At 41.8% G+C, this 16,739-nt stretch overlaps 1 protein-coding gene across 1 annotated transcript in view; it reads right to left on the bottom strand.

Annotated features, from left to right (window-relative positions):
* Nucleotides 1–16,739, bottom strand: part of ppp2r3a (protein phosphatase 2, regulatory subunit B'', alpha) — a 70,105-nt gene that overhangs the window by 31,072 nt on the left and 22,294 nt on the right. The window contains exon 3 of the mRNA XM_053239578.1: nt 6,400–8,963. Coding sequence (XP_053095553.1) covers nt 6,400–8,541 — 2,142 coding nt within the window. The 5' untranslated portion in view covers nt 8,542–8,963. The remainder of the gene's footprint in view (nt 1–6,399; nt 8,964–16,739) is intronic.

Below are 16,739 nucleotides of genomic sequence, written 5' to 3' on the forward strand. Positions count from 1 at the left end.
TTACTGATCTCTGCATGAAGACTCCATCTGTCACGCTGCACAGAGGATATTTCTGACCAGGTAGCAGTGAGAACTCTCAGGATGATGTTTCTGTGGCTTTAACACTCAGCACTATTCGTATTTTTTTCTTACGCTGTTCCCACCAGGCAGTGAGACAGCGAAATAAACGACAAACTGCAACATTCATCACGTTTTCACTCTTTAGTAACCGCTTACTTGAAAGGTTCCTGCCTCATTGGGGAGCACATCTCACCCTACAGGCTCATCATGAGTCATTTAGACGTATACTGAATCACTGACTCTGTGCTTGACTCTTTGGACTGAACCCATGAATGAGTGACTCTGCACTCAAATCATTTGTCTGAACTCTTTAATCACTGATTCTGTGCTTCAATCTTTGAATAGAATACTTGAATCACTGACAGTGTACTTGACTCACTTGCCTGAATCTTTAATCACTGACCCTGTGCTTGAATCTCTGGACTGAATGAATGAATGAATGAATGAATCACTGACTCAGTGCTTGAGTCACTTGCCTGAACCTTTGAATCACGGACTCTGTGCGTGACAGACTGGACTGAATGTTTGAATCACTGACTCAGTACTTGCCCCTTGTCACTGACTCTGTGCTTGACTCTCTTGACAGAATATTTAACTCGCTGAACTGAATACTTGAATCAGTGACTCTGTGCTTGACTCTGGACTGAATGCAATGACTCACTGAATGCTTGAATGACTGACTCTGCATTTGACTCGTCGGACTGGATGTTTGAATCTCTGACTCTGCACCTGACTCTGTGGACTGAATACTTGAATCACTGACTCTGTGCTTGACCCTCTGGACTGAACCCATGAATGAGTGACTCTGCATTCAAATCATTTATCCGAACTCTTTAATCACTGTGCTTGAATCTTTGAATAGAATACTTGAATCAGTGACAGTGTACTTGACTCACTTGCCTGAATCTTTAATCACTGACTCTCTTCTTTACTCTCTGAACTGGATGCTTGAATCACTAACTCTGGACTGAATGCAATGACTCACAGAATGCTTGAATGACTGACTCTGCATTTGACTCTTCGGACTGGATGTTTGAATCTCTGACTCTGCACCTGACTATGTGGACTGAATAATTGAATCTCTGACTCTGTACTTGACTCTTTGGACTGAATACTTAAGTCACGGACTCTGTACTTGTCTCACTGGACTGACTGCTTGATCACTGACTCTGTACTTAACTCTGTGAAGTGAATACTCAATTCATTGACTCTGTGCTTTACTCTTTGGAGGGAATGCTTGATCACTGACTCTGTGCTTGACTCTTTGGACTGAATGCTTGAATCACCTACACTGCTTGAATCACTGACTCTGCTTGAATCTGTGAAGTGAATACTCAATTCATTGACTCTGTGCTTGACTCTTCGGACTGGATGCTTGAATCACTGACTCTGTGCTTGACTCTGTGGACTGAATACTTGAATACTGACTCTATGCTTGACTGACTGGCCTGAACACTCAACTCGAGAGGACTGCGGATGATTAATGGGAGCTGTAGCACTTGCAGTTCCAGCCAGGGCTTCCCCGTCTCCATGGCGATTAAGTGCACTTCCTGACAGGTGTAGTGGGTCAGTTCACACTGTCAACACTGTGTGAAGAGGCGCCGCGAGGGGATAATTCACAGCCCCAGAGTGAGTGTTTTACTGAAGAAGGAGACACTTATTACAAGCAAGCACACAAAAAAGAAAGAAAGAAAGAAAGAAAGAAAGCAGTAGGTAGCAGGTGAGTGTTGGCATAAATACATAATGGTAGAGTTTACCGGAGAGAGTGAGACATGACAGAATAATGCAGGAGAGAATGAGAAGCAAGAAAGAGTGAGACAGGACAGAGAGAGAGAGAAGAGAGACAAGAGAAAAAGAGAGATAAGAGAAACTTGGAGGCAAGAGAGAGTGAGACAGGTGAGAGACTGGCTGTGAGATTTCTCATAATGATGTTAACGAAGAAATAAAAAGAGAAAAGAGAAAAAAAAACCCAAAGGACTGCAATGAGCGTGAGTTGCATCAAGGCTGGTGATTGGTCGCCTGCTGTAACGGCCATCATGACATCATCAGCTGTCAGCTGGAATTTAAATTCAACATTTCGACAGTGTATTTGAGTGGAAAGGCTTCACACTTTCATCTGAAATAGTTTCGCAAGACGGAGACAGACATGCAGACAGACAGAAATGCAGACAGACAGACGGCTCACAACAGCTCTGTCACACTGCTGGAATGAGCGACTTGAAGACAGAGGCATCATCAGATCCAATTTAGAGGGGCGGACAGTTTACCATCACACACACACACACACTCATGCCGTGCACTGACTCAGAGTGTGTGTGGCGTCAGTGTTTACGTCTGTGATTGGCTGTCTTGTGTTAACGAGCAGGACTCTGTCCCCCTACGCGAGCTCCGTTTTCCCCACGGCGTCACTCAGTCTCTCAGTGAAATGCCACAGTAAGATGAGGGGGGGTGCTAAACACACACACACACACACACACACACACACACACACACACACACACACTGTCTCTTTCTCCCTCTCTTTCTCTCAGACACACACACACACACACTGTCCTGCACAAAAAATTATGGACACTCATAAATCCGAAACCTTTTCTCAACTAGCTTTGACCTTAACTAGTGTGTGTGTGTGTGTGTGTGTGTGTGAGTGTGTGAGTGTGTGTGGTAAGGGTGGGTGTGTGTGTGTGCGGGTTTGTGTGTGAGTGTGTGAGTGTGTGTGGTATGGGTGGGTGTGTGTGTGTGGGTGTTTAGGAGTAAATGGGGGCTGCTCTCACTAAAAGCCTTCCTCTCCCGATGAGGGTGATGGCAACATCATAAATAGCGAGCTGTAGATAGCAGGCGAGTATCAGCTTACAGGCTTACAACACGTGATGGCAGAGTTTACAGCAGAGAGAGAGAGAGAGAGAGAGAGAGAGAGAGAGTGACAGGTGAAAGGAAAAAGAAAAATGGGAACTTGGGAAAAGGAATGAAAGTAAGAAAATTAAAGAAATGGGAAGTAAAGAAATTAGGAAGAAAGGAGAGACAAAATGAGACAGGAGAGAGAGAGAGACAAAAGAGTGAGACAAGTGAGAAAGAGAGGAGAGAATGAGAAAGGACAGATATGAAGTGAGAGAGGAGAAAGAAAGAAAGAAAGAAAGAAAGAGAAATTATTAATATGAAAGGCAGACTAATAAAAAAACAAAAGATAAAGGGATTAAAAACAAGACAAAAAGGAAAGAAAGAAAGAAAGAAAGAAAATAAATTAATATGAAAGATGGAGGGATAAAAGAATAAAAGATAAGGGGTTGAAAAACAAGACAAAAAGGAAAGAAAGAAAGAAAGAAAGAAAGAAAATAAATTAATATGAAAGATGGACAAATAAAAGAATAAAAGATAAAGGGATAAAAAAAACAAGAAAGAAAGAAAGAAAGAAAGAAAGAAAGAAAAAGTGTAAATATGAAAGATGTGTGGATAAAAGAATAAATATATATAATAAAGAATAAAGATAATGTGATAAAAAAAAAGACAAAAAAGGATAACAAGAAACAAAGAAAGAATATAAATACGGACAGATAATAGAACAAAAGACAAAGGGATAAAAAACGAGTGCAGAGCTGGATCACAGGGAAAGTTATGATCTCTTACAGTGTCCCTAATTAACACGACTGCTCTTAACTCTGATAAAGAAAACTCCGATTCCCGAAAGTACGATCACACAAACACTACTTTAATGGTATGCAAAAAAACAAAAACAAAACCTAAATATATCCCAGAATGCATTGCTTCCGATCTGCAGTGCTGTCTCACCCTGCCACTGCGAGACGATGAGAGGTCTGTCTCATGTTACTCTGAGTAACAGATCGATGTGTTGCTATTTCAGCAGTTACTGGCACGAAACAAAAATCCAGCTCCTGTAGCGTGACTAATGATTTATTCAGAAGATCAGAAAATGGAAGTCTCGTCACGACCCCAGTTTTAAACGCACACACAGGAGAATATAAAGTACCCTGATGCTACGATTTCCATAATGCACAGGCTGCTTGAATAATTCATGACTAAACCTACGCTGACAGAACAATCTGTGAAGCAGAGCTTCAAATGAATTTTTACACTTCGCTGATGTTTAAAAGAGACAGCGATATTACGTAACCACGGTGACAGAAAAACATGGCTGCCGGAAACTACTGACTCGAGGCGAACATTCAAACTTAAATCTTTAAAATAAAACCTTAATAAAATAAAACCTTAAAATATTAAACCTTAATTTCCTGAACTAAATTCTTTAAAATCATAAACATAGCTTATGATGCTACCACTTACAATACTACAGTTGATCTTTAAACAATACGATATAATGGTTAAACGTTTCCTATGGAACGGGAAAAGTTTAACAAGTCATGTGCATCTCGGGATAAGGGAGGGTTGGGATTACCAGACCATCGGCTTTATCAGATATCCTTTGAAATGGCCAAATTGGCCAAGCGTTGGAATAATAACACTCTATTGGATTGGGTTATTATTGAGAAAACCTTGTGATGGCCATACAGTGACATAGTGAGGACAACTGAGAAGATCATCGGGTCTCTCTTCCCTCCATCACGGACATTTACACCTCACGCTGCATCCACAAAGCCACCAGCATTGTGGACGACCCCACACACCCCTCTCGCACACCCCTCACACACCCCTCTCACACACCCCTCTCACACACCCCTCTCACACACTCTTCACCCTCCTGCCGTCTGGCAAACGGTACCGAAGCATTCGGGCCTCATGACCAGACTGTGCAGCAGTTTCTTCCCCCAAACCATCAGACTCCTCAATACTCAGTAACTGGACTGAAGGAACACACACACACACACACATACCTCCAATACTCAGAACCTGGACTGAAGGAATACACACACATACCTCCAATACTCAGAACCTGGACTGAAGGAATACACACACATACCTCCAATACTCAGAACCTGGACTGAAGGAACACACACACACACATACCAATATACACACACAACTGAGCATCCTCCATCCTCTCTGCAATTTATTTGCAAGTTTTTGCACATGTTTATGCTGCTACATAACTCATTATATTATACTGTTCATAGGCTGCTACTCTTATGTTTACTCTTATGTTTACTCTTATGTTTACTCTTATGTTTACTCTTATGTTTACACTTACGTTTACACTATTTCAGCTGCTTGTTTTGTACTCTTGTACTATTTGCACTATTGTCACTAGATTCACTTTAAACAGAACTGTGTGCTGGTCGGCGCTGCGCTGGGACTTACTGCGCTCACTGTCTCTCAGTAGTCATTGTGCTGTCTTGTGCTGTCTGTTTGCACTTGTGCACTTTGTTGTATAATTTATGTAGTCCCATGTAATTATGTGTTATTCTGTGTTTCTTATGTAGCACCTTGGTCCTGGAGAAATGTTGTTTCGTTTCACTATGTACTTATATATGGCTGAAATGACAATAAACTCCACTTGACTTGACTTGACTTGACTTGACTTGACTTGACTTGACAGCCCTATCAAGGCTTGGAATGGCTTGGAACAACAATACCAGTATCACCAAGGTTATGTCTACTGGGAGACAGGGAGCAGATGCCAAACATTAGAAAGGGAGAGTTCGCAGTGATCATGGTGGGGGTCTCTGTGACGGCTAGAGTCATCTTGAAACACTGGAAAACTCCCAAAACCCCAGAGCTAAAAGAATGGGTCAACATAATGACTAAGACGGCTTCGTATGAACATTTGCTTCACAAACTACATAATAAGAACAAAGCTGGGGTCCCTGTGGGCATTCCGGGGTTTGGGAAGACTTTTGTGACGCTGTCTTTCCGTGTGACGCAATAATTTTGACTTGTCATCATCATTATTATTATTATTTATTTATTTTTATTTATTAAATTTTTTTTCTCTCCTTATTTAGTATTCCGTCTATCTCTGTAAATTTCAGCCACTGTATATATTCTGGTCTTACATGCAGTATTTGTATAAATCTGTATTTTATGTTTTGTATGATATTGTCATGTACCGGATGAAAACAATAAAAAACATAAAAAAATGAAAAAAATCATAAACATAACTGTGGATTGTCTTTGGGTGTGCACATAAATGACATTAGCATCCTTAATGCTAGTTCCACCTGGCTAAGCTAGGTTCCCACAGATGCTTGTAAACTGATTATGAAACTAACTGACGGTTAGTTAATTTAGTTTGTGAGTTATGCGAGTGAGTATGCACTAATGAATGTTTTATGACCAGCCTCCCATGATGATCTTTTAAAGCTAGCCTCACCACTTTTGTTCATCCACACCTCCCTTCACAAATTCATACATCTTTTAAGAACTCACCCTGATGACTTCTGGCGTCTGCTGGATGAGGATAGTAGATCCTGTGTCTCTCCCACTGATGAACGGACTCAAGACTTTAGCAGGAGTCGCTGAAGGTGCAGCTACAGGTACAGGTGTAGCCGGAACTAAGGGTGAAGGTCCTGCAGGTGAAGGTCCTGGTGCCAGTTCAGGTGCAGGTGCAGGTGCAGGTGTAGGCACAGGAGCAGTTTCTGAAGTCATTTCAGTCTTAGCCAGTGTGTCTTGAAGGAGACGCATCACCTCACGCTCTTTTGATTGAGTTCCTGTTCCGGCTCCACAATCCACCAGCTCCTGAGCGAAGCTCTCAATGCTCTCCAGAATCCGTAGCAAGAGAGCACCATCGTCCTCCTCACCAGCTTGTTCTGTGTTGCGATTTGTCGGTTTGGTGGACGAGATGGCAGGAGGATTCGGACAAGGCGGACCTTTAATCCCTGAGGAGCCAATCTGGTGCAGATTTTTTTGGTACGCATTTATCTGTCTCTGCTTTGGTGGTAGCGGAGGTTCCTTCTGCATATTCTGAGAGAGACACTCCAAGTCCATTAGTAGTTTATCAATCTCATCTACACCTTCCCTGGAGATGTGTGGAGCGGAATTTGAGAGTATCCTTGACTCGGTACTTTGTGATGGCGTATAAGCCTGGTTACTTCCTGGTTCAGCTTTGGGTGTATATACAGTTCCATTTCTACTGAGATCAGGAAGTTTGTCAGTAATGCCAGCACTGGGACCTGACATTATGTCATGTCTCTTTGAAAGCTGCCTGGACTCTGAAAGACTAGAACCCTGCTTCCTATCCAGTGCTCGACCTACATCAGCGTCCTCCTCAATGTACAGGGTCTCCATTGAGGTTTCTTTGGAAATGCTGTTGGTGGAGGAGGAGGAGGAGGCATCATGGCGGCCAGTGGAGATGGGATAATGAAGGGTGGATGGTTTGGTGCTGGCTGTGGAAGAGGAAAGGTTGGAATACTGCAGTCCATTAGCAGATGAATGGGCAGGGAGTGATACAGAGAGGACTTGAGCAGATATTAAACTTCCTGGGAGATCCCTGGTGCCATCGAGAGACTCCGGAGACGAGCAAGCTGAAGATTTAGACTGGACTTTTGCTGATGGAGGGGACTGGACCACATCCTCATATCGAGGAGGCTGTTCATTGCCAAAAGGTGAGAAAGGCCTTTGCTGAAGTCCATGGAGTGTGTTGACCAGCTCTGATAGATCGTTGTGCTCTGATCTTCCTGTATGCCCAAGGTCAAGCTCAAAAGGCAGCCTCTTTAGGTAGCTAGAGAGTCGCGCCATCATGGTTTTGTAAATAGCATCCGGATTTCCAGAATCCTCACCATCTCCGCTCATGGACTTCCTCTTTATGCACTGCTTTATAATGTCTGTGCACTTCTTCAAATCCTCCGAGCACTTGAGCAGGATGTCCAAACAAGCTTTGATATCTTCCCCGGAAGCATTGCTGTCTGTTTTGGTCTTCTCCAGAATCCGGGCAATGAGGTTCTCCTCTGTGAGGTTGTTGAGATAAAATGAGGCTGCATTGTTCAAGTTCTGCTCCAGAGAGATGCTTCGGTTCAACTTCTGCTCATCTGGTGCTGATTTCTGCGGAGGACAGTTTTCATCGTTGCCGAAGTGTCCGTAGATGACATCAAGGTCGGCAGATCTCCGGCTAAACGAGTCGGGTCTTACCTTTCTACCTTTCCTGAAGGTTACATGACTAGAGGAGTACTTCACCTTCTCAAAGGAGAACTCCTTCATCTTCCCACTGGCCAAGTTGATCGCCTCGCCGGTGATATCCTTCAGGCTCGTTGAGCTCTGGATAGCAGATCCTTTCTTCACTCGTGGAACGACCTGATAATGGAAATCTTCACCAAATCCAACATGACCGCATCCACCATTTTCAAGCATTTTAGACGCAGAATCGTGGTAGCTGATTGGCCGATCGGTGTACGTCTGGGAAGAATCCAGAAGTTCAGCACAGGTACTACGATGAGCCACAGTGCAGCTAAGTCCATGTTTTATCGCTCCACATGGTCCGTTACAGTAATGCACGGTCTGCTGAACGCGTCGATCAACTACGACACTGTTATAATAGTTTATACTGCTGACCACAATCCGATAGGTCGCCGCCATCTTTTATACAAATCAATAAATAAATAAAAAAAGGAATCGGTCCCAAGCCAACACAATGGATAACAAATACTACTTTTGCTGAGACGTACAGTAATACAGTGGTTACATCAAATACTGCTGCTTCTGCTGATGTTCAGGCCAAAGAATAAATGATTTCCATTAGCTGTGTCCCATCCTTAAAGCAGTAATTGTAGCGTTAGCGGCGAGGCTATCCATTCCTCAGCGTGAGGCCCTGTGGCCTAATGATAGGCCGACAAACTGCGCTCCAGATCATTTCTCCTCAACGGAAAACGCAGAGGTCCTGCTGAGACTTCTGACTTGATGTGTTTAACAGATGTGCTTTCCTTCCTATAGGTCTCTCTCTTTCTTTCCTCTCTCTCTCTCTCTCTCTCCAGATATTTTGTGAGTCCAGTGAGGAACCCCTGTGAATCAAAAAGAGAGAAGATACTCGTTTAGACTGATCACCATTGTACACAGACAGATAGACTGACTAACAGATGGACAGAAAGACTGAGGAGAAACAGAGACATATAGCATAGTACAGACAGACAGACAGCCAGATAGACAGATAGACAGTGTGGTAGAGAGAAAGACAGATAGACAGGTAGCCCAACCAACCAAACAACAGAGAGACAGAAAGACCGTAAAACAGACAGAAAGACAGACAGAAGGATAGACAAACAAAACCTAGACATACAGACATAAAGATATAGAAAGACAGACAGACCAACTGAACAACCTACAGACAGACAGGCAGACATATGGACAGATAGATAGATAGATAGATAGATAGATAGATAGAACAACAAATAGACAAACAGACAGACAGACAATAGATAGATAGATAGGTAGATAGATAGACAGACCAACAGACAGACAGACAGAGAGATGAAGAGAAAGACAGACAGTGTAGTAAATGATAACCAATTAATTTTAATTGGTTAATTTTAATGTTTTTATATAATTTTCTATGTTTTACATTTTCAGTAATCCAGCATTTTAATTTTTTGTTGTTGTTCATTTTAAGTGACTGTCGCATTCCAAATTCTCTCTTGGACAAGTAAAGATGTCTTATCGTAAATAAAACAGGACCACAGGACCGTGTTGCAGCAGTGCATTATGGGTACATCATGTGCATTTCAGTGCATTCAGTGAGTCCTTTGGACCCGACTAATAAATGCCTCCCAGCGTAGCACACTAGAGAGTGAACAGGGTGCGGTTTCAGACATAATGACTAGTGATTAGTGATGTTTATCCTCTTCATTCGCATCGTAATTACACTCTGCCTGTTCCGTCATGATGAGAATAACGAGTAAATAATAACAGGCTGCAGTCGGTAAATACAGCTGCGGTGGTTATTAATACGATTCCAGAGGATTTATTACAGAAGTCGTAAAAAAATAATAATAATAAAAATAAATCGCTGTGCACTTCCTGTCTCTGAGATGAAAAGAGAAAAGAAAGCACAGATAATTGGAGGGAAAGTTACAGAGAGTGCACTGAAACCCTGCAACCTCCCTGCAGCTACACACACGCACACACACACACACACACACACACACACACACACAGCATGATCAGCTTCTCTGATTCTTGTATTCAATATCAAGAGTCTCAAAATCACAAAGTACTGTACTAACTAGCGCATAAAAATATACACTATCGTACTCTAAACTATTATTTCAGTACACTATTTAGTAAAGTACTATGGTGGTTTGGGACACAGCCACTCATCAGCGCAGTCTATGCTAACATAGAATATTTTGGATGCTAACTGCTTAGTGAGCTAAAGTGATCGTAGCAAAGGCAACATAATTCTGTGATTTGGAAACCAGCCCATGACTGTGTGGGTATAAATTCTACTAGCATGTTTATTTAAATTTTAATCGTTACGTTAAAAGAAAAAAAAAATTAACCTACTTTTAGAAATGCTAGCTAATTCCCATAAGGTATATAAACTGTAAAACTTTCGATTGATAATAATAGCGTGTTAGCTAGGTACGTAACTAGCCTCCTAGTTTAGGGTTAACTAAAAACATTTGTGAAAAGTAGCATGTTCATTTTTTTAGTAGTGGAGCTAACTTTAAAAAATATATGTATATATTTTATTATATATATTTACAAAAAAAATCATAAATGTCGTTTGCTAACATTAGATTGTTAGCTAGCTATGTTGATAGCTGGGTAGTTAGTGTTAGCTAGAAACTTTCTTGAAAATTAGCATGTTTGTTCATTTTTTAGTAGCGGTGTTGAACTAAAAATTGCTCAGAAACCTAGCTAGCTCTGGGACATAAAGCAAAAATTGCGAATGCTAGTCTGCCAAATAGCTAGTGTGTTAGTTACCGTAGGAACTTTCTTTTTTAGTTAAACCAAAAAAAATCCCAGAAAGCTAGCTAAGCTCCATAAGGTATATAAACTATACATTCTTTTGATAGCTAAGATTAGTTTGCTAGCTAGCTAGGTTGCTCACTGGCTAGTTAATAGTAGCTAACAACATTTTTTTTTTTTTTTGATAGCTAGCTTGCTAGTGGTATAAATTCTGTTGGAGAAATATTTATTAAATAATTGCTTGGTATTTGGTATGGTGCCTGGCATGCTGAGTTTTTGAAAAGCCCCGCCCACTGCTTGTTAACCAATCAATTTCATTCTGTCCCTGAGACAGCGCCGCCTACAGAACTTTACTGATTGGTGAGTTTGCACATCAAGGCTCAATCAGCACTCAGCCAAAGCCCATGGTGTGTGTGTGTGTGTGTGTGTGTGTGTGGATCATTAGCACCAAAAACAAACAGCCTACACGGTTAACTAGCGGAAACACACACACACAAACACACACACACACACACACACACACACACACACTGAGTTATCTGATCTGCAGATCCCTCAGCATGCTGTTCACACAAAGAGACACCAGAGACGGGAGAGAGTGAGACGGTGAGAGAGACGTGTCCTCTCTGTCCTTGGCAGCAGACGGAGATTTCTGCGCTGGTTTACTTCCAAACCATCAACCTGGAAAACCCCTAAATCTGTTCCAAGCTCCCTACACAGCCCCTGTGAAATCACTTTCCTCACATTTGTCATGGAGTTTCTCTTATTAGCAGGAATCTGTCCAACTTCATACGAAAATGTGGCGTTCATGAAAATCCAGTTCAGATTTGGAAAAACGTTCGCGTCCTATGTTTCGCTTTCGTAAATTTCCATATGAAGAGGAACCTCGATTCAAATCGTATAATTTTCAATGAGTTGCTGCATTTATTTATAAGACAAATAAGACTTACTATTCAATGAAGACGAAAGTAATGGCGCCCTATAAAAGGAAGAAGACTGTATTAGTGTGTCTCTGTGGTAGCTGATGCGCTGCAGTGGCTGAGTTGCATTATTGGAAGATCTAGCACATGCCAAGCTTAGGAGGCGCTCTTTCACCTTTTAGCCGTCATTTTGTCGTTTTCAATGTCTCTTTGCCTTTTATGGAGTTTTGTCGCTGTGGTTAAATGTGAATCAGCTGTGCCCTGATCATCCTTAGTAAATTATGGCTGATTTGCATTTATTAACAGATAAACGTAAGTAAATGAGCAAAACTTTTTAAATCTGGGGGGAATTTTTAGTTCAATTTGGCCACAAAAACTTTAATGCTGCATTCGATTTTCTTCAGAAATGTCCATTTTCGACCTCTGTGCGTCAAAGCTACAAATTGAGAAAAACCGTGGACACCTCGACGTTCATCTTTTGCTAGCAACAAGCTAGCCAGCTAGCTGTGATGAGCGATGTACACAGTATTTTCCTCCTCAGAACAGTGAACTGTTATAGATCTAACAAGTGAATATGTCTGTATGTTGATTGTCTGTCTCTGAACTCAGGGTTGAGGAGAGATAGCGATTAGGAATTCTGAGTTAAGGGATGTTTTCCTAGTTTTTCCTAGTTGAACGTAAAAAATTCAGAGTTACGGGTTTCAGTCGAACGCAGCATTAACTGTAGCACACAAATTTACTATAAGTTTGATAAATGAGGCCCAGTGAGTGTTTCCTGTAGTAGTAATGTTTCATGTAAAAGAATTACTAAACAAAATACAAAAGTTCTATTAATTCTCACCACAGGCGAAAATACATTTGGAAGCCCGAAGCTGACACAGAGGCATGTGGTGTGTGTGGTGTGTGTGTGGTGTGTGTGTGTGTGCTGGACGGACGGATGGTTGTCTGGTGGAGGACTATAATAAGTGGAACAGAGCGAGTGATGTGTGCTGTAATGTGAGCCGTGTTAATGCGCCTTCGTCAGTCGGGTGATAAAGCGGCCAGGCGTCAGAGTGATGGATAAACACCACCACAGCGCCTCAGTACCTCAGTGACTCAACCTGCCAGGAAACACACACCTCAACCCCCAGTCCTGGCCTTACACACACACACACACACACACACACATACACACACACTCTCTCTCTCTCTCTTTCACACACACATGATTTTGAGAGTACATTTCCATTTAAATGTTTCACGCTTGGACAGGACGATCAGCAGCTCGTCTTCCCTCTGTGTTTTTATCCACTTTCACTCACACACACACACACACACACACACACACACACACACAGAGAGAGAGAGAGAGAGAGAGAGAGAGAGAGAGAGAGAGAGAGAGAGAGAGAGTTACTGGCTGATTCCCAAACTGCTTACTACAGGATGAAATAGCCGACTCTCAGAATAGTGTGCTATCTGTGGTGCTTTTTATTTAGCAAAGTGTTTTACATTCGCAGTGAATCTTTCCCAGTTACTATGATCACCGCCTGCTGCCTGTGGCTGCGTCCCAAATCGCATACTAATTACGTAGTAAACTATATTTTTATAAACACTTCATCAAAGTCTGTGTGTGTGTGTGTGTGAGTGTATGTTTTGTGTCAACAGGCAACAAAAAGTCTAAAGTTACTGTTTAGATACAACAAGCATCCAGTTGATCTCCTATTTAAGGTAACCCATCAGATTCATCTTTACTTTATGCTAATTAATTTGACTCCTACCTTTATGATTATTAACCAGACTTGTTCCTTGTGAAAGCTAATTAATCAAATGACTTCTTATTTATGCTAATTAGCATAATAATTCTGAGTTCTAGTCTTTTAGACTCCTCCCCTTTTACATTAATTACTCAGACTCATCTGACCTAAAGTGATTCATTATGCTCATCAGATTCTAACATGTCTACTGTGACTTATTTTATGCTAATTAATCTTATTTATGTGCGAGACACACCCTATTTAATTAACAATTTTGGTAAATCCTCATTTCTTTGTGCTAACTGATCAGTCTCCTCCCTCTCCACCCTGTTGACTGTGATTTCTCAGACTCCTCCCCCTTTAATGGTGAACGTTGCCTCTACGTTTATGCTAATGAAATATAGTGTAACTAAGACTTCTTATGTCTTTATGTTTTATCAGATTCCTCTACTGTTATATGGATTAATCAGATCGCTTTCCTGTTTATGTTAATTAATCCAGTGCATAATTATGCAAATTAGATTTCTCAATTACAGTGTTTGTAATTAGACCCTCCTCCCCCACCACCCCTGCTTTAATCCTAATTAATAATACTCCATCCATGGTTGTGGTTATTGTGTAGAGTCTCTAACTGTGTATGTTGACTAACGCGACTCCATAAATTATGATCATTAAAACGCCTCTCATGATTATGCTAATGATTTTCCTCGGTAAGCAAACAGTAAGCCTCGTTCTGTTTGAGGCACAGACGCAGTAACGTCTCTCTGTAGTGTTTAAACACAGCTATTTGCATAAATCAGCTAAACAATGTGAAACATTCACATTCAGAACTCATCAGCTCCTGAAGGGAATTAACAGCTATTAAAACTGCACACATTTATGGCTCAGGTTTCAGAACGATAAGCACAGCGAGAACTGGTGAAGTGCTGTAGGGCTCGAGCTCTGAAGAGCTGTTGGCATGCAGTTAACGACCATAAGCTCCAGCTCCATCTCACCTTATAAATATTTACTCCACAAAACCACAACATTTAAACAAAGAGCACAGAGCGACACTTCATACGACGCAGAGCTCATAAATGCAGAGCTAACAAAGTTCAGGCTTTCCATCTGATCTTCAGACTCTCCATCTGATCTCCAAGCTCTCCTTCTGATCTTCAGGCTCTCCATCTGATCTTCAGGCTCTTCTTCTGATCTTCAGGCTCTCCATCTGATCTTCAGGCTCTTCTTCTGATCTTCAGGCCCTCCATCTGATCTTCAGGCTCTTCTTCTGATCTTCAGGCCCTCCATCTGATCTTCAGGCTCTTCTTCTGATCTTCAGGTCCTTCATCTGATCTTCAGGCTCTCCTTCTGATCTCCAGGCTCTCCTTCTTAGCTCCAAGCTCTCCTTCTGATCTCCAGGCTCTCCTTCTGATCTTCAGGCTCTCCATCTGATCTTCAGGCTCTTCTTCTGATCTTCAGGTCCTTCATCTGATCTTCAGGCTCTCCTTCTGATCTCCAGGCTCTCCTTCTTAGCTCCAAGCTCTCCTTCTGATCTCCAGGCTCTCCTTCTGATCTTCAGGCTCTTCTTCTGAGCTTCAGGCCCTTCATCTGATCTTCAGGCTCTTCTTCTGATCTTCAGGCCCTTCAACTGATCTTCAGGCTCTCCATCTGATCTGAGTCAGATTATTAGCAGCATTTTATTATGTTTATGATATTATTACAATATTATAATACACATAACTCTGTGTTCACCTCTAGTAGTTCTCATGAGTGGGGGAAGTGGCAGCTCAGTGGCGAAGATGTTGGCCTTCTGATTGGAAGGTTGAGAGCTCAAATCCCAGCACCACCAAGTTGCCACTGCTGTGCCTTTGAGCAAGGCCCTTAACCCTCAACTGCACAGTTGTATAGAAATGAGATAATTGTAAGTCACTCTGGATAAGGGCGTCTGCCAAATGCCAGAGGTAAATGTAAATAAGTGTTTTTGTGCAGACCGCAGACTGGTGGGCGTGTCAGAGTGGGACAAATGGCCATGTCATACATTCAAATGTTTTTGAGTAGGCACCCAGAGCCACTAACCACTGAGGGTAAAATCAATGACATTAAAAACGCTGTCACTAACACCACTGACACCAGCACCACTGACAGTAATATCACTGACAGTAACACCACTGACAGTAATATCAGTGTCAGTAACACCACTGACACCAGCACCACTGACAGTAATATCACTGACAGTAACACCACTGACAGTAATATCAGTGTCAGTAACACCACTGACAGTAATATCAGCGACAGTAACACCACTGACAGTAATATCAGCGACAGTAACACCACTGATAGTAAGACCACTGACAGTAACACCACTGACAGTAATATTAGCGACAGTAACACCACTGACAGTAATATCAGTGACAGTAACACCACTGACAGTAACATCAGTGTCAGTAACACCACTGACAGTAATATCACTGACAGTAACACCACTGATAGTAATATCAGCGACAGTAACACCACTGATAGTAAGACCACTGACAGTAACACCACTGATAGTAATATCAGCGACAGTAACACCACTGACAGTAATATCAGCGACAGTAACACCACTGACAGTAACATCAGCGTCAGTAACACCACTGACAGTAACACCACTGACAGTAACATCAGTGTCAGTAACACCACTGACAGTAATATCAGTGACAGTAATATCAATGACAGTAACACCACTGACAGTAATATCAGTAACACCACTGACAGTAATATCACTGACAGTAATATCAGTGACAGTAACACCACTGACAGTAATATCACTGACAGTAATATCAGTGACAGTAATATCAGCGACAGTAATATCAGTGACAGTAACACCACTGACAGTAATATCACTGACAGTAATATCAGTGACAGTAACACCACTGACAGTAATATCAGTGACAGAAATATCACTGACAGTAATATCAATGACAGTAACACCACTGACAGTAATATCAGTGACAGTAACACCACTGACAGTAATATCACTGACAGTAATATCAATGACAGTAACACCACTGACAGTAATATCAGTGACAGTAACACCACTGACAGTAATATCAATGACAGTAACACCACTGACAGTAATATCAGTGACAGTAATATCACTGACAGTAATATCAGTGACAGTAACACCACTGACAGTAACACCACTGACAGTAATATCAATGACAGTAACACCACTGACAGTAATATCAGTGACAGAAAT

The sequence above is a fragment of the Pangasianodon hypophthalmus genome, chromosome 14, assembly GCF_027358585.1.
Source record: "Pangasianodon hypophthalmus isolate fPanHyp1 chromosome 14, fPanHyp1.pri, whole genome shotgun sequence".
Classification (NCBI taxonomy): Eukaryota; Metazoa; Chordata; class Actinopteri; order Siluriformes; family Pangasiidae; genus Pangasianodon; species Pangasianodon hypophthalmus.